The sequence below is a fragment of the Oncorhynchus masou genome, chromosome 33, assembly GCF_036934945.1.
Source record: "Oncorhynchus masou masou isolate Uvic2021 chromosome 33, UVic_Omas_1.1, whole genome shotgun sequence".
In the NCBI taxonomy this organism is placed as follows: Eukaryota; Metazoa; Chordata; class Actinopteri; order Salmoniformes; family Salmonidae; genus Oncorhynchus; species Oncorhynchus masou.
Window position 1 is genome coordinate 4,757,516 of NC_088244.1, and position 18,699 is coordinate 4,776,214.

General features: G+C 44.9%; 1 protein-coding gene across 7 annotated transcripts in view; it reads left to right on the forward strand.

Annotated features, from left to right (window-relative positions):
• Positions 1-18,699, forward strand: part of tpd52l2b (tpd52 like 2b) — a 50,470-nt gene that overhangs the window by 10,664 nt on the left and 21,107 nt on the right. For 3 of the 7 annotated variants that reach the window (XM_064956210.1, XM_064956211.1, XM_064956215.1), the window contains exons 2-4: positions 4,957-5,159; positions 5,393-5,541; positions 16,646-16,693. In XM_064956210.1, the coding sequence (XP_064812282.1) occupies positions 4,957-5,159; positions 5,393-5,541; positions 16,646-16,693 (400 nt within the window). The remainder of the gene's footprint in view (positions 1-4,956; positions 5,160-5,392; positions 5,542-16,645; positions 16,694-18,699) is intronic. The other 4 variants (XM_064956213.1, XM_064956214.1, XM_064956216.1 and 1 more) reach the window with 2 other exon arrangements.

The following is an 18,699-nucleotide window of genomic DNA, read 5'->3' on the forward strand; positions in this document are numbered from 1 at the left end:
CCCCTGTATATAACCTCCACATTGACTCTGTACCGGTACCCCCTGTATATAGCCTCCACATTGACTCTGTACCGGTACCCCCTGTATATAGCCTCCACATTGACTCTGTACCGTAATACCCTGTATATAGCTTCCACATTGACTCTGTACCGGTAACCCCTGTATATAGCCTCCACATTGACTCTGTACCGGTACCCCCTGTATATAACCTCCACATTGACTCTGTACCGGTACCCCCTGTATATAGTCTCCACATTGACTCAGTACCGGTACACCCTGTATATAGTCTCCACATTGACTCTGTACCGGTACACCCTGTATATAGACTCCACATTGACTCTGTACCGGTACCCCCTGTATATAGCCTTCACATTGACTCTGTACCGGTACACCCTGTATATAGTCTCCACATTGACTCAGTACCGGTACACCCTGTAAATAGTCTCCACATTGACTCTGTACCGGTACACCCTGTATATAGACTCCACATTGACTCTGTACCGGTACCCCCTGTATATAGCCTTCACATTGACTCTGTACAGGTACCCCCTGTATATAGCCTCCACATTGACTCTGTACCGGTACCCCCTGTATATAGCCTCCACATTGACTCTGTACCGATAGCCCCTGTATATTGCCTCCACATTGACTCTGTACCGTAACACCCTGTATATAGCCTCCACATTGACTCTGTACCGATAGCCCCTGTATATAGCCTCCACATTGACTCTGTACCGTAATACCCTGTATATAGCCTCCACATTGACTCTGTACCGGTAACCCCTGTATATAGCCTCCACATTGACTCTGTACCGGTAACCCCTGTATATAGCCTCCACATTGACTCTGTACCGGTACCCCCTGTATATAGTCTCCACATTGACTCTGTACCGGTACCCCTGTATATAACCTCCACATTGACTCTGTACCGGTACCCCCTGTATATAGCCTCCACATTGACTCTGTACCGGTACCCCCTGTATATAGCCTCCACATTGACTCTGTACCGGTACCCCATGTATATAGTCTCCACATTGACTCTGTACCGGTACCCCCTGTATGTAACCTCCACATTGACTCTGTGCCGGTACCCCCTGTATATAGCTTCCACATTGACTCTGTACCGGTACCCCCTGTATATAGCCTCCACATTGACTCTGTACCGTAATACCCTGTATATAGCCTCCACATTGACTCTGTACCGGTAACCCCTGTATATAGCCTCCACATTGACTCTGTACCGGTAACCCCTGTATATAGCCTCCACATTGACTCTGTACCGGTACCCCCTGTATATAGTCTCCACATTGACTCTGTACCGGTACCCCCTGTATATAACCTCCACATTGACTCTGTACCGGTACCCCCTGTATATAGCCTCCACATTGACTCTGTACCGGTACCCCCTGTATATAGCCTCCACATTGACTCTGTACCGGTACCCCCTGTATATAGCCTCCACATTGACTCTGTACCGGTACCCCATGTATATAGTCTCCACATTGACTCTGTACCGGTACCCCCTGTATGTAACCTCCACATTGACTCTGTGCCGGTACCCCCTGTATATAGCTTCCACATTGACTCTGTACCGGTACCCCCTGTATATAGCCTCCACATTGACTCTGTACCGGTACCCCCTGTATATAACCTCCACATTGACTCTGTACCGGTACCCCCTGTATATAGCCTCCACATTGACTCTGTACCGGTACCCCCTGTATATAACCTCCACATTGACTCTGTACCGGTACCCCCTGTATATAGCCTCCACATTGACTCTGTACCGGTACCCCCTGTATATAGCCTCCACATTGACTCTGTACCGGTACCTCCTGTATATAGCCTCCACATTGACTCTGTACCGGTACCTCCTGTATATAGCCTCCACATTGACTCTGTACCGGTACCCCCTGTATATAGCCTCCACATTGACTCTGTACCGGTACCCCCTGTATATAACCTCCACATTGACTCTGTACCGGTACCCCTGTATATAGCCTCCACATTGACTCTGTACCGGTACCCCCCTGTATATAGCCTCCACATTGACTCTGTACCGGTACCTCCTGTATATAGCCTCCACATTGACTCTGTACCAGTACCCCCCTGTATATAGCCTCCACATTGACTCTGTACCGGTACCCCCTGTATATAGCCTCCACATTGACTCTGTACCGGTACCCCCACTGTCCCCTCTCTCTCTCTCTCTCTCTCTCTCTCATCATGAACACCACCACTGTCCACTCTCTCTCTCTCTCTCTCTCTCTCTCTCTCTCTCTCATCATGAACACCACCACTGCCCCCTCTCTCTCTCTCTCTCTCTCTCTCTCTCTCATCATGAACACCACCACTGTCCCCTCTCTCTCTCTCTCTCTCTCTCTCATCATGAACACCACCACTGTCCCCTCTCTCTCTCTCTCTCTCTCTCTCTCTCTCATCATGAACACCACCACTGTCCTCTCTCTCTCTCTCTCTCATCATGAACACCACCACTGTCCTCTCTCTCTCTCTCTCTCTCATCATGAACACCACCACTGTCCCCTCTCTCTCTCTCTCTCATCATGAACACCACCACTGTCCCCTCTCTCTCTCTCTCTCTCATCATGAACACCACCACTGTCCCCTCTCTCTCTCTCTCTCTCTCTCTCATCATGAACACCACCACTGTCCCCTCTCTCTCTCTCTCTCTCTCTCTCTCATCATGAACACCACCACTGTCCCCTCTCTCTCTCTCTCTCTCTCATCATGAACACCACCACTGTCCCCCTCTCTCTCTCTCTCATCATGAACACCACCACTGTCCCCCCTCTCTCTCTCTCTCATCATGAACACCACCACTGTCCCCCCTCTCTCTCTCTCTCATCATGAACACCACCACTGTCCCCCCTCTCTCTCTCTCTCATCATGAACACCACCACTGTCCCCCCTCTCTCTCTCTCATCATGAACACCACCACTGTCCCCTCTCTCTCTCTCATCATAAACACCACCACTGTTAGTAAATGGACATGGGTTTTCCTATCCCACTGATTCTGTCCTCTTGTCTTCACAGAGATGACTTGGTGAATGGTTGTAATGACCTATGACCTATGACAGATTACTTTAGAATATCCATAATACATGGTCTGCCTGTACCTGATTTTTATTTAAAAAAATTATTTTAAATGACCACACTCGCTCTTTAAAAAATAAAAAGTTAACTTCGACTAAATGACATGCTCGCATCCCCCATCATCTCTGCCAATAGTTTTTACGATTCTTTATAGAAAATATTAGATCCCAAAATTGACAGTAGTTGGCTCCATACCAGCATTTCTGGTCAGGAGACGCTTGAGGCAACTACTTTGTGACAGTTTGCGGTTTCATTTTTGCACATTGGAGCAAATATCCTTTCGAGTCCCTCCTTGATATGTTTCCTCACATGAAGACCTTCCCCTGCCCCTTGGGCGTGGTCCCTACTTGACTACTGTTGGCCCTAGCATTCTGTCTATTGTAAATAGTTCCCTGTTGGCCCTAACATTCTGTCTATTGTAAATAGTTCCCTGTTGGCCCTAACATTTTGTCTATTGTAAATAGTTCCCTGTTGGCCCTAACATTTTGTCTATTGTAAATAGTTCCCTGTTGGCCCTAACATTTTGTCTATTGTAAATAGTTCCCTGTTGGCCCTAACATTCTGTCTATTGTAAATAGTTCCCTGTTGGCCCTAACATTTTGTCTATTGTAAATAGTTCCCTGTTGGCCCTAACATTTTGTCTCTGTTCCAACCTCTCATTTTATAAAGCCCGATCTAGACCACTCCTGACTAAATCATTTTAGACCTTTCTTTATCTATCTATATAATTAAATATCTAAGATTTTGGAAAAAGTTGTTTTCAAGCAGTTTGAGTATGAACAACTTATTTGGAGACTTCCAGTCTGGCTTCTGCCCACTTCACGAAAACGACTTCATTGAAAATCCGTAATGACCTTCTGTTGGCTGACGGTGTTGGCTATCCTAGTTCATTTGGATCTCAGTTCTGTGTTTGATACTCGGGATCAATAGCATCATGGCTGGAGAGGTGGGCGGGAGTCTCCGGCGTTGCCCTCGACTAGTTCAGGTCATATCTTTTGTGCCAGACGTTTCTCAGTGAGAATGGGTGTTTCCGTGTCGTCCCCGGCACTTATTCACTATGGTGTCCCCCTCGGGTCAATTCTGAGACCAATTCCCCCCCCCCCTCCCCATGTATATCCTCCCCCTTGGTGACATCATTCGCAATCATAGCTTTCCGTTTCGCTGAAGTTTCATCTATGCAGATGACACACAGCTCTATTGACAAAGACCCAGTGACCAAGCTAGCGTAGTGACCCTTCACCAGTGTCTTGCTGACCCCAAATGTTGAATGTCTGACAATTTTTAATATTTTTTTAAAATATTTTTTTAATTAAATTTTAAAAAATTCATCTGAATGATATAAAATCTGAGGTGGTTCTATTTGGCAGCCAGACGTGCTAGAACTCAGATTGTAAATAACCTTTGTTCATTTGTCCACAAATCTCCCTACGAGCCAGGCTGCAGCCAGAGGTTCTCTGGCAGGGCACTGTTGACCATTCCAAGCTCTTTAGGTTGACAGAAAATGGAGACTGGGCATTAGGACCCCTGGACTTAGGAGGAGCGGTCTGCCAGAGGAGAACAGTGCTGATCGTTGCTGAAGAGAGACTTTTTTTTTTTTTTTTTTTTTTTTTTTTTTTTTTTTTTTTTTTTTTTTTTTTAATGAAGATGCTGTTCATGTCATTTTAATTAGCTATCATTTTGTTTACCTGTTTTTGTTAGCACTTTTATTTGATGTGAAGCACTTTTGTTACTTGTATTGAAAAGCGCTGTACCGATAAAGTTATTATTATTATTATTATTACTGTAGATGACACTAACACATCAATTCAAGGCCTTCTACTCTCTCTCTCTCTCTCAACTCAGCATGCCCCCCTGCCCCCACTCTCTCTCTTGACCCAGACATCAACCTGAACTCTCCCAACAAGGGCCTGGGCCCTGCAGGAGGAGCAGACCCTCGGACAGATGTCCCCGTGGAGGTCGGAGCCGTGGGGGTGTCCTCCATCAACACGTTGCCCCCGGGGCTCACAGAGGAGGTGGCTGAGGAGATCCGCTCTGAGCTCGTCAAGGTACGGTTCCGTCTGCCGGCGTCTGTCGGCTGGAACCAATATAGGCCTTGTGTTCTGTCTGTTTATTGTCCCTGTGCTCTAATCTGATCACAACCCTTTTTGACTGAGTTGGATTTACTAACAGTCGGTCCCACAAACATTTGAGTGGAAGTTTTTTGTTTTCAGACAATGGTAATGTTCATAACTAGGTTTGACCCAGCCAGTGGTTGAATGCTCTGCTGTGTTGCTGTCAGGTGGAGGAGGAGATCAACACCCTGAGACAGGTGCTCCTGGCCAAAGAGAAGCATTCTGCTGAGATAAAGAGGAAGCTGGGGCTGAGCCCCCTCAACGAGCTCAAACAGAACCTCACCAAGGGGTGGCAGGATGTCCAGACCTCCAATGCGTAAGTAGAAGATCCCATTAAAAATTGAGACTTAAATTTAAAAAATGTAATCTGTAATATTCTTCTTCTTTTTAGGTTGTTAAAATAACATCAATTTATCGCAGTAACGTAACGTCAGGCAATCGATTGTTCTAGAACAGGGGTGTCAAAGTCAAATGGACGGAGGGCCAAATAAAAAATTTAGCTACAAGCCGAGGGCCGGACTGTTCGAATGTTCATTGAAAAATTTTTAAATGACGCATATAGTCTAGTGAACCTAATTGAACCTACTGAAAACCTAACAAATATATTCCAATATGATCAGATAAATAAAGCAATATTTTCTTATGGCTCTGTCAGTAATCTTTAATTTTCAACAGACACAAAAGACAAATTTCCTTTATATAAAAATCCCCATAACATGAACATTAAATGAAAGAAACCGGTATTCAAGGCACCATCAGTAGCCTATATTTTCTATTTTAGCAAAAGTGGGCTAAATTTACTTCAAAGAAAAAAACAATAATAGCAATTTTCTATCATCCACTCAACTGAAATATTTTTAAAATATAATTGGATTGAAATACAATAAAATAAAGTGCAAAAATCTATTAATCAAAAACAACACTTTGTTTAAGGAGAAGTAACATGCAGTGAAAACAAATATTAAACTTTAACTTTTAAACTTGAACTGAGTAAAAACTCTAAATATGTGATTGCACAGTAATGTTCACTTGTTTGAGGTTGAGGGTGATACTTGGTGGTGTCCCATCTTTTCCACAAGTTCATCAATGTTCGGGGTAAGGCTCTGAGCTGAGGAAATCCTCAGAATTGAGTGGAGGTGTTCAGCAGTAAGTCGACTTCTGTGTGATGTTTTGTTCAGGTTCATCAAAGAAAAAAGTTGTTCACACAGGTATGTGCTGCCAAACATAGACAACGTTTGAGCAGCCTGGATGCGCAGCTGGGGCATTGTGTCGGGGAGGAAACGGGCGAACTCCGCAGCACCCACTGCCGCATATTTTGCCCTCAGTGCATCATTGCATTGGAGGTCAATCAACTCCATTTGGAGGTTTGGTGGTGAGCTTTCCACGTCAACAGCAAATGGGTTACCGAGCAGTTCCAACCTGCTTTTTTGTGCTTCAAAGTCAGCAAATCGGCGTCGAAAGTCAGCGGCAAGCATACCTATTTTATCAGCCAACTGTGCGCTCGGGAACGCACTGGTAGAGAGCTTCTCTTTCATGGTCTGGCAGCTGGGAAAGTGGCTCAAATTTTCTTTCCGCATCTGCGTCTCCCACAGAGTCAGTTTGGTTTTAAATGCCTTCACTGTACTGTACATATCAGAGATGACATGATCCCGACCCTGCAGCTGCAAGTTCATTGCATTCAGATGACTCGTAATGTCACACAGAAAAGCCATTTCACACAGAAACATTTCGTCTCGGAGTTGTGTTGTGTCTTTCCCTTTGCTGTCCAAGAACAGACAAATCTCCTCACGAAGCTCGAAACATCTTTGAAGCACCTTTCCCTGGCTTAGCCATCGCACCTCTGTGTGATAAGGCAAATCACCATGCTCCGTTTCTAACTCCGTCAGAAATGCCTTGAACTGGCGGTGATTCAAACCTGGCGGTGATTCAAATATTGAAATGAAGCAGCCTACTGCTCGGTGCGTCACCGTTGCATTGTGGGAAATGTAGTATTGGTGCGTGTAAAAGATCTGCGGGCTGCCGGCTTGCTGCGGTCTGCGGGCCGGTTCTAATAATAAATCAAGATCATCCCAGGGGCCGTAAAAAACCTTCTCGCGGGCCGGATGTGGCCCGCGGGCCTTGACTCTGACATATGTGTTCTAGAAGATCTCTGCTGTTCCCTTCTATCCTTCTGGCCTGGTCAGGGCTCTTAGTGTAGACCGGCGTGGCCCTGTGAGTGCGGCGTGGCCCTGTGAGTGCGGCGTGGCCCTGTGAGTGCGGCGTGGCCCTGTGAGTGCACTGAAGTGAACATCAAGGCAGATGTGATCCGTAGGCTTTTACAATCACGTCCGTCTACTTCGACCTCTGACCCTACTCTAATATTCCTTTTGCCGTTTATGATGACTCGTGCTGTAACTCTCTGTAATTTCAACGTTCAAACGGCCCCATTGCGTCTTTATAAGTAGCATGATTCAAATCAAATGTTATTGGTCACATACACATGGTAAGCAGATGTTAATGCGAGTGTAGCGAAAAAATGCTTGTACTTCTAGTTCCCGATCATGCGGTAATATTGTAGCATATCATCCTAGCATCTTTTAGATTTGAGTGAAGAAGCCATTTTAAATCAAGTCTTTTAAACCCTGTTCAGTCTTAAAATGCCACATATATTACCAAGTCAAAATGGAGGGAGCAAAAACCTTTATTCTTTTATTTTTTTGATGTTGATAGTGAAGGTGTATCAGTCAGCATCAGTGATTGAAGTAGCCTAAGTTAATGGATTCTCTTCCTCCTCCTCAGATATAAATATTTAAATTAGCTGATGTTTTTATCCAAAGAGACTTACAGTACAGTGACTGCATACATTGTAGTTTTTTTTTTTTTTTTTGTATATGTGGAATTGAACCCATGACTTTTTAGCGTTGCTAGCGTCATGCTCATGCTAACAGAGGACCACTCTCGCCAGATATATCTGATTTCTACTGTCGCGCCTGGCTATGTTTCTGGAATCTGGAAACTTAGTGCTGAGCCATTTTAGTGCTTTTTTTAATGGTCAGTTTAATGTTCAGTTTGACTATTTAAAAAAAAAAATGTGTGTGTGTGTGTCACCGGCGGTGATACATATAATCTTCGGCAAAATCATTCGCAAGGAGATTCCTGCAAAAATATTATTTGAAGATGATAATTATAATATATTCATATTTTTTTAAATAATTAATATAAAACTAACAACTTTAAATGCATTACGTGGATTGAATGTTTTAAGACAGAATTAAATAATGAAAGTCCTGTGATGGTAGTTGACTGTCCATTACTGCTGATCACTTACGAACCGTCATTCACTTTAAATATTTCAGTTATTGTGTCTATTACATTAGTTTTATTTGATTACTTTATATTATTTAGTTCCAAGTCATCTCATCTCCGTAGTGCTGCTGCTCACTCGTTTAGTCGTTTTTCAAAGTAATTAAGGTGTGATTTTATGACTGAACTATCAATCATTTAGATCATGTGTTTTCAGGTAGATACCTGGCCAAGTAACTGCTCTCCATCGCCCATTTTCTGTCTCTCTCTGTCTCTCTGTCTCTCTCTCTCTCTCTGTCTCTCTCTGTCTCTCTCTCTTTCTGTCTCTCTCTTTCAGTCTCTCTCTCTCTCGGTCTCTCTCTCGGTCTCTCTCTCTCTCGGTCTCTCTCTCTCGGTTTCTCTCTCTCTCTCGGTTTCTCTCTCGGTTTCTCTCTCGGTCTCTCTCTCTCTCTCGGTCTCTCTCTCTCTCTCGGTTTCTCTCTCTCTCTCGGTTTCTCTCTCTCTCTCGGTTTCTCTCTCTCTCTCGGTTTCTCTCTCTCTCTCGGTTTCTCTCTCTCTCTCGGTTTCTCTCTCTCTCTTTCGGTTTCTCTCTCTCTCTTTCGGTTTCTCTCTCTCTCTTTCGGTCTCTCTCTCTCTTTCGGTCTCTCCGTCTCCCCCCACACTAACATAAGCAGGTGTGTTTAAAAAATAAATTAAAAATTAAAATTGACCAGACAATAGAGTATGGTCATTGTAGTTTAGTGCAGAACATTTATTAATTAACTATGTAGAATATTGGCCTGTTGAAAACTTCAACTCCCTACTACATCGCAGTTCTGGCTTGACCTAATTTTATATCTAGAGAAACGGCAATGTGCGTATTGAGCTCAGAGGGGGGAGGGGGTAAAACATGTACAAAATGGAATTCAAGTCATTTAACTAATTTCAGTCAATGAGTTTTTAAAAGAAAACCAAACTGAAACGTGGCTTAATGTTTCAACACTATGAAAAGGACAAGGTGAACAGACATCTGAGTCAGAACAGCATGGTTTGGCCTTGTAGCGTGAATCGGACAGCCAGCCTGGCACAGTTCAGGCCTGTACATCTCTAAGCCGGTCTGTTTTCTAGCTATGTCAGAACCACTGAGAAACTTGGCGAGTGGAATGAGAAAGTTTACCTCTCTCTCTCACCCTCAAATTCAATTTGAGAGCACCTGCCGTGGGCTACCAGTGTCTGCAGTGTACCTTGGCTACTGTATCATTGTGATCTTGACTCTATAACACTTGTCCTTTTGTGGGTTCCTCTGCCTGCTGCGTTTGTGTGTGTGAAAACTCACATTCCCATGATACCATCTGTTTTATATAAGCAGGTTTCTATTTTTTTTTAAATATAATACAGTCTAGTTTTAACTTGTCAGAAAGATGCAGGGTCTCCGAGTTATCCCGGTGCATTGGGTGTCGTCGTGACGGAGTTTTCCCACGTTCAGTACGCAGATATTGTTTCACCTTTTTGCCGATAGAAATGTCACGAGTAGAGCTGACGTGATTCTTTTATTCTATGTGTCAGAAGTTTTTTTTTTTTTATACATAATATATTTCTATCGGTACATTCCACTAAGTTCTGCCATGCTTTAACGCGCCGCTGTTGGTTTGCCAAAGAGTTGCTGTCTATCCTCGACTAACCCCGTATAGTCCCTTCTGTCAGACTAGATCTCTTCTGCTTGGGGAAACTTTAAAAGCCTGCTGTATGAGACTGGGGAAATGGCTTGTAGTACTACACTGAGGGAGCTCAAGCTCAACCTGGCAATGACTCTGTCTCTATCACTTCCTGTTTCCCTGTGCTGTATTTCCTGTTAAACGCAAAGAAATCAAGATGGTGGCAGCTGTACAAATAACTCATCCAAAGGACTTTGACTTCTCAGACACGGCAGCAAGTTGACACTGATGCCCTGTCATCTTTTTTAATTTAGCAACGTCACACGACACCTATGTTTAAGTTGCTCGTGAACACAGAATTCCACGTTGTTGTTTTTTTTGACAGCATAGAAATATCTTGCTGTGTTTTTGTAAACGTAGATTTAAAATGCTTATTGTAATTGTTGCTAGGCATCAGACTAATTTTGTGCTTCAGTTCTCAATTCTCATCCGAGTGGAGAACACTCTGATGGGGAGCTACTGTTCTCCATCATTCTATCAGCAGACAGACTGATGAGGAGCTACTGTTCTCCATCATTCTATCAGCAGACAGACTGATGTGGAGCTACTGTTCTCCATTATTCTATCAGCAGACAGCACTCTGATGTGGAGCTACTGTTCTCCATCATTCTATCAGCAGACAGCACTCTGATGTGGAGCTACTGTTCTCCATCATCCTATCAGCAGACAGACTGATGTGGAGCTACTGTTCTCCATCATTCTATCAGCAGACAGCACTCTGATGTGGAGCTACTGTTCTCCATCATTCTATCAGCAGACAGCACTCTGATGTGGAGCTACTGTTCTCCATCATCCTATCAGCAGACAGCACTCTGATGAGGAGCTACTGTTCTCCATCATCCTATCAGCAGACAGACTGATGTGGAGCTACTGTTCTCCATCATCCTATCAGCAGACAGCACTCTGATGAGGAGCTACTGTTCTCCATCATTCTATCAGCAGACAGACTGATGTGGAGCTACTGTTCTCCATCATTCTATCAGCAGACAGCACTCTGATGTGGAGCTACTGTTCTCCATCATTCTATCAGCAGACAGACTGATGTGGAGCTACTGTTCTCCATCATTCTATCAGCAGACAGCACTCTGATGTGGAGCTACTGTTCTCCATCATTCTATCAGCAGACAGACTGATGTGGAGCTACTGTTCTCCATCATTCTATCAGCAGACAGCACTCTGATGTGGAGCTACTGTTTTTCAGTGTAGCCAGACTACTTTTGGTAAAAAATGGCAGATTAGGATGACATTATTATTATTATTATTATTATTGTATTCATTGTAATCTCATTTACTTGTGTGACTGCCAGCCAAATAGTGTCACAAATTAAGCTGTTTTCTGACGAATGTGATCACTCTCTATTGAAGCAACCAAACCCCCCCCCCCCCCCCCCCCACTGACTTTCAACATAAAACCGTGACCCCTGTCAATACACAGCTGGACTTCCATGTTCCCACTTTCTCCCGTTGTGCTCATTACAAACACACTGTTCTGGGGAACTACGATAAACTTCCATAATGTGGACCGGAGGAATAAAGAATTGCGTCTGTTTTTTTTTTTTCTCCTAATGTATTGCATAAGTCAACTGCATGTATTTTTAGTTAAAATACTACAACAACAAAAAAAATAAGCTACAAATATAACAATGTGTTGAGGATGTTGGAGAGAGAAAAAGCGATTAGCCAGTTAGTTAGCCAGTTAGTTAACAAGGTTTAGACAGTTTGTTAGCCAGTTAGTTAGCTAACAAAGTTTAGCCAGTTAGTTAGCTTACAAGGGTTAGCCAGTTAGTTAGCTTACACGGGTTAGCCAGTTAGTTAGCTTACAAGGGTTAGCCAGTTTGTTAGCTAACAAGAGTTAGCCAGTTAGTTAGCTTACAAGGGTTAGACAGTTAGTTGGCTTACAAGGGTTAGCCAGTTAGTTAGCTTACAAGGGTTAGCCAGTTAGTTAGCTTACAAGGGTTAGCCAGTTAGTTAGCTTACAAGGGTTAGCCAGTTAGTTAGCTTACAAGGTTTAGCCAGATTGTTAGCTAACAAGGTTTAGCCAGTGGGTTAGCTAACAAGGTTTAGCCAGTGGGTTAGCTAACAAGGTTTAGCCAATGGGTTAACTAACAAGGTTTAGCCAGTGGGTTAGCTAACAAGGTTTAGCCAGTGGGTTAGCTAACAAGGGTTAGCCAGTGGGTTAGCTAACAAGGGTTAGCCAGTGGGTTAGCTAACAAGGGTTAGCCAGTGGGTTAGCTAACAAGGGTTAGCCAGTGGGTTAGCTAACAAGGGTTAGCCAGTGGGTTAGCTAGTGAGTTAGCTAACAAGGGTTAGCCAGTGAGTTAGCTAACAAGGGTTAGCCAACAACTTTTTTGGGGGGGGAATTTTTCATTTAATAAGTTCTTGTAACTAACATGCTAATTTGTTAGCTAAGTTTGTAGATAACCGTAACTTAAAAACATGTTTTAAATGAAGCTAGTTAGATGTTGTAGTGAAGTCACACAGATTTTCAACCATTTTAAATGTGACAGAAAATGTACATTTTTTTTTGCTAATATTTACCTTTGTAGTTTGTTTCCAAAATATTTTGAATTCCTCTTCAAGGAATACCTAGGATAGGATAAGTAATCCTTCTCACCCCCCCCCCCCCCTTAAATGATTTAGATGCACTATTGTAAAGTGGCTGTTCCACTGGATGTCAAAAGGTGAATTCACCAATTTGTAAATCGCTCTGGATAAGAGCATCTGCTAAATGACTTAAATGTTAATGTTAAATGCGTGGCTATTTCCAAATAGCCAAGTGTAGATTTCAAGCCTGGTTCTAACTCTCTTCTGTTATTTTGGTGGTTGATTTTTTTTTTTTTCACGCTTAAAACGAGGCTAACTGAAATACATGGGGGAATGACGTCTTCCCCCTCTTTCACTATACATTTAATTATATCCCACATCTGTGTGTTAAGGTAGTGAAACTACCACATCCACCGTTGCTACAGAAAATGAAATTGTCTGGGGTGGCTGAAGGCCTACATGAAGACACGGTGCTTATTTGTCAGCTATCTTACGCTGTCCTTTCAGCGCATATATAACACACACACACACACACACACACACACACACACACACACACACAGCAGAGTTTCTCCACCAGACAAACAGCCCAGACCCACCACAGGATTGTGTGGGAGAGGAGAGGGGAGGATTGGAATGTGAGAGAGACTGAAAGAGAGCTGGACTGATAAACGATGGGCAGAGAAGGCGGTGGGCTGGTCCCCAAAAAAATGGTTGTGTTGCTTGATCAGTCGCGTGGCTGGGGGACATCGGCCGCGTGGCTGGGGGACATCGGCCGCGTGGCTGGGGGACATCGGCCGCGTGGCTGGGGGACATCGGCCGCGTGGCTGGGGGACATCGGCCGCGTGGCTCGGAGACATCGGCCGCGTGGCTGGGGGACATCGGCCGCGTGGCTGGGGGACATCGGCTGGGGGACATCGGCTGGGGGACATCGGCTGGGGGACATCGGCCGCGTGGCTGGGGGACATCGGCCGCGTGACTCGGGGACATCGGCCGCGTGGCCGGGGGACATCGGCCGCGTGGCCGGGGGACATCGGCCGCGTGGCCGGGGGACATCGGCCGCGTGGCCGGGGGACATCGGCCGCGTGGCCCGGGGACATCGGCCGCGTGGCCCGGGGACATCGGCCGCGTGGCCGGGGGACATCGGCCGCGTGACTCGGGGACATCGGCCGCGTGGCTGGGGGACATCGGCCGCGTGACTCGGGGACATCGGCCGCGTGGCTGGGGGACATCGGCCGCGTGACTCGGGGACATCGGCCGCGTGGCTGGGGGACATCGGCCGCGTGGCTGGGGGACATCGGCCGCGTGGCTGGGGGACATCGGCCGCGTGGCTCGGAGTGAGGATGTAGAGTGCCTGTGTAGGTATGATGCTGTGGCTGTGATGCTAGTATCAAAAAATAACAAGATTAATCCATGGCAAAAAATGAAAACGTGAAACGGACTCAACTCTCTTGGTCTTTTTTAAAACCTGCTGAATGTGAAATATTGTGTTCGATACCTTGGAAAATGTTTTATTTCCAACAGGATTTTGTCCTTTAAACAAGTGAAATCCGCTTCGTGTTTTATTTCCAACATTAGGGCTTTGTCCTTTAAACAAGTGAAATCCGCTTCGTGTTTTATTTCCAACATTAGGGCTTTGTCCTTAAACAAGTGAAATCCGCTTTGTGTTTTATTTCCAACATTGGGGCTTTGTCCTTAAACAAGTGAAATCCGCTGTGTTTTATTTCCAACATTAGGGCTTTGTCCTTAAACAAGTGAAATCCGCTTCGTGTTTTATTTCCAACATTAGGGCTTTGTCCTTTAAACAAATGAAATCCGCTTCGTGTTTTATTTCCAACATTAGGGCTTTGTCCTTAAACAAGTGAAATCCGCTTCGTGTTTTATTTCCAACATTAGGGCTTTGTCCTTTAAACAAGTGAAATCCGCTTCGTGTTTTTGTTTCTTTGCCACCATACTAACGAGTGTTGCCATACTGGTATGGTCCTGGGCCCTAGAAGACAGGTGTTTTATTTGGTTTGTCTGTGTGTTGCATGGGAGATTTTCTTAATTGGGTCGAGACAGAATCATCAGTGTTTTTACAGATGCATTAAAAAAAGTCAATTTTAAAATAAAATAAAAAGTTTAGTCAGACTACAGCTACAGCAATGCTTGCTATGTATTTAATTTCCATTGTAGACAGCAGAATTAAAGCCTCATTCTCCTTTCCCATGCAGGTTACTGTGCTGACAGTACTGATATGTTTACATTGCACTTTTTTTATTTATTTTATTTCACCTTTATTTAACCAGGTAGGCTAGTTGAGAACACCTTTATTTAACCAGGTAGGCTAGTTGAGAACACCTTTATTTAACCAGGTAGGCTAGTTGAGAACACCTTTATTTAACCAGGTAGGCTAGTTGAGAACACCTTAATTTAACCAGGTAGGCTAGTTGAGAACACCTTTATTTAACCAGGTAGGCTAGTTGAGAACACCTTTATTTAACCAGGTAGGCCAGTTGAGAACACCTTTATTTAACCAGGTAGGCTAGTTGAGAACACCTTTATTTAACCAGGTAGGCTAGTTGAGAACACCTTTATTTAACCAGGTAGGCTAGTGGAGAACACCTTTATTTAACCAGGTAGGCTAGTTGAGAACACCTTTATTTAACCAGGTAGGCTAGTTGAGAACACCTTTATTTAACCAGGTAGGCTAGTTGAGAACACCTTTATTTAACCAGGTAGGCTAGTTGAGAACACCTTTATTTAACCAGGTAGGCTAGTGGAGAACACCTTTATTTAACCTGGTAGGCTAGTTGAGAACACCTTTATTTAACCAGGTAGGCTAGTTGAGAACACCTTTATTTAACCAGGTAGGCTAGTTGAGAACAAGTTCTCATTTGCAACTGCGACCTGGCCAAGATAAAGCTTAGCAGTGTGAGCAGACAACACAGAGTTACACATGGAGTAAACAATTAACAAGTCAATAACACAGTACAAAAAAGGCGAGTCTATATACATTGTGTGCAAAAGGCATGAGGAGGTAGGCGAATAATTACAACCTTGCAGATTAGCACTGGAGTGATAAATGATCAGATGGTCATGTACAGGTAGAGATACTGGTGTGCAAAAGAGCAGAAAAGTAAATAAATAAAAACAGTGTGGGGATGAGGTAGGTGAAAATGGGTGGGTTATTTACCAATAGACTATGTACAGCTGCATGCTCACTAACAATGATGTTCAGGCACTGTGTATGGTTGGTGCTCAATGAAGGACTAATCCAATAGGTTCTAATGCTTGACACATGTCGTCCATTTATGTTTATGAAAAGTATTACAAAGAGTTTTTATTTTATTTTTATCACTAAAAAACACAGGAGATGTGACTGCCAACTACGTCCAAGCTTGAGGAAGGTGTCGTGTTGGGTCCTTAACCCTCTAACGCAGGGTTACCAGGGTTACCAAAACTCATGTCGCCCCACCTGGGTTGCTTTGTTATTGTTACCCCCCCCTTGCGCGACACAGCTGATCAAAAGCTTGATGTTGTGTTTTATTTGAATCCGCTGTGTAGCGCTAGGGCAACAACCCAAAAACATGCACCCAGAGGGGACCCCAGGGGCCGAGTTTGAGAGAAACCCAGCTGTAATAAAACCGTAGAAATTCCGTGTTTGACACTTGTGTAACTTTTCAAAGACTGATGCATTGTCGTAGGGTTACTATTGTTCAGTATATGCACTATTCAAACAAATCAAAGTATTGTGGCAGGTTTTTGGACTGTCTGTTTTATGTGTGTGTGTGTGTGTGTGTGTGTGTGTGTGTGTGTGTGTAGAAGGGTTCTAGTTATGTAAACTTTTTAAAGTCTCTAACTTTCTCTTTCCTCCCTCTCAGTAGTCAGTTATTTAATTGTCCTACTGTTTGTCCGTAGATATCTTACAGCGTCAGCAACTTTGGATGAAATTGCCCGATCTGAAGCGTGAGTTGATCTAATAACTTATTTTATTTTAGTTTTGCCTGAGTTGCATTTTGTTTTGGCAAGGGGGAGGGGCTTCTGACTGTTCATGCTGTTTGCCTGGAGGGGGGAGGGGCTTCTGACTGTTCATGCTGTTTGCCTGGAGGGGGGAGGGGCTTCTGACTGTTCATGCTGTTTGCCTGGAGGGGGGAGGGGCTTCTGACTGTTCATGCTGTTTGCCTGGAGGGGGGAGGGGCTTCTGACTGTTCATGCTGTTTGCCTGGAGGGGGGAGGGGCTTCTGACTGTTCATGCTGTTTGCCTGGAGGGGGAGGGGCTTCTGACTGTTCATGCTGTTTGCCTAGAGGGGGGAGGGGCTTCTGACTGTTCATGCTGTTTGCCTGGAGAGGAGGGGGTGGCTTCTGACTGTTCATGCTGTTTGCCTAGAGGGGGGAGGGGCTTCTGACTGTTCATGCTGTTTGCCTAGAGGGGGGAGGGGCTTCTGACTGTTCATGCTGTTTGCCTAGAGGGGGAGGGGCTTCTGACTGTTCATGCTGTTTGCCTAGAGGGGGAGGGGCTTCTGACTGTTCATGCTGTTTGCCTAGAGGGGGGAGGGGCTTCTGACTGTTCATGCTGTTTGCCTAGAGGGGGAGGGGCTTCTGACTGTTCATGCTGTTTGCCTAGAGGGGGGAGGGGCTTCTGACTGTTCCTGCCTCTCTTCTGTTTGGCTGGTGGTATTTGGATGGCCCTGCACATGATCACCTTCACCTAAATCATGTGAGCTTGTGTGGGGCAGCAACAACAACAACAATGGGTATCGCTGTGGGTTATTTGAGAGGCTGGTTTTTAGGGAGACTGGGGTGCCTGCCCTCGTCGAGCTGAATGCACTTGCTTTTGTCTTGGTCATCACATCTCCTGGGGGAACCTCTGACCCGCTGTACAAAGTGTAACAACATGTCATTAGTTGATTCATCCACCAACTGCATAGTTTCTCCAACTGTCTTCTCGGTATTATCACACAGTTATCTTTACCATTTTTGCATTGGTCAGTCTGAATAAAAATCAATTTTCTGGGATAAAGACTTAGACATACAGACGTGTGTACTGAACGGATAGCGAGTAAGACATGATTACTCGATCAGGGGCGACTTCACTTTTGACGCCGTGCGAGAGGCGATCACCTGCTTGTGTGAGGCCTGTACAGGGGTGGCACCAACACGCCGAACAGCCGTCCGTTCAGAGGGCTGTGGTGGGGTTATGAAATACTATGGGCAGGAATGCGTTCCGATACGTTGTGGGACGTCTTGTTTCGACGCCTGCGGTGGATGGCTCTATAAAGACTCAGTGTGGGATTTAAGCACAGTGATGTCTGGGTAGTTTCCTGCTTCAGGTTGGTACTGCAATGCTAATGGGTCTAAATTCTTCTGTCTGAATTATTATTATTAGTATTATTATTATTTATTATGATTATTATGATTATTATTATTATTATTAAACATTTTCTGTTTAAAAAATCTGAAATAAGCCTGAAATGCACCGTTTGAAAGATCAGAGAGGTTTAACCTCCTCACCTTACTGGGTTGGTAGTCCTCCTCACCCTACTGGGTTGGTAGTCCTCCTCACCCCCTACTGGGTTGGTAGTCCTCCTCACCCCCTACTGGGTTGGTAGTCCTCCTCACCCCCTACTGGGTTGGTAGTCCTCCTCACCCCCTACTGGGTTGGTAGTCCTCCTCACCCCCCTACTGGGTTGGTAGTCCTCCTCACCCCCTACTGGGTTGGTAGTCCTCCTCACCCTACTGGGTTGGTGGTCCTCCTCACCCCCTACTGGGTTGGTAGTCCTCCTCACCCCCTACTGGGTTGGTAGTCCTCCTCACCCCCTACTGGGTTGGTAGTCCTCCTCACCCCCTACTGGGTTGGTAGTCCTCCTCACCCCCTACTGGGTTGGTAGTCCTCCTCACCCCCTACTGGGTTGGTAGTCCTCCTCACCCCCGACTGGGTTGGTAGTCCTCCTCACCCCCGACTGGGTTGGTAG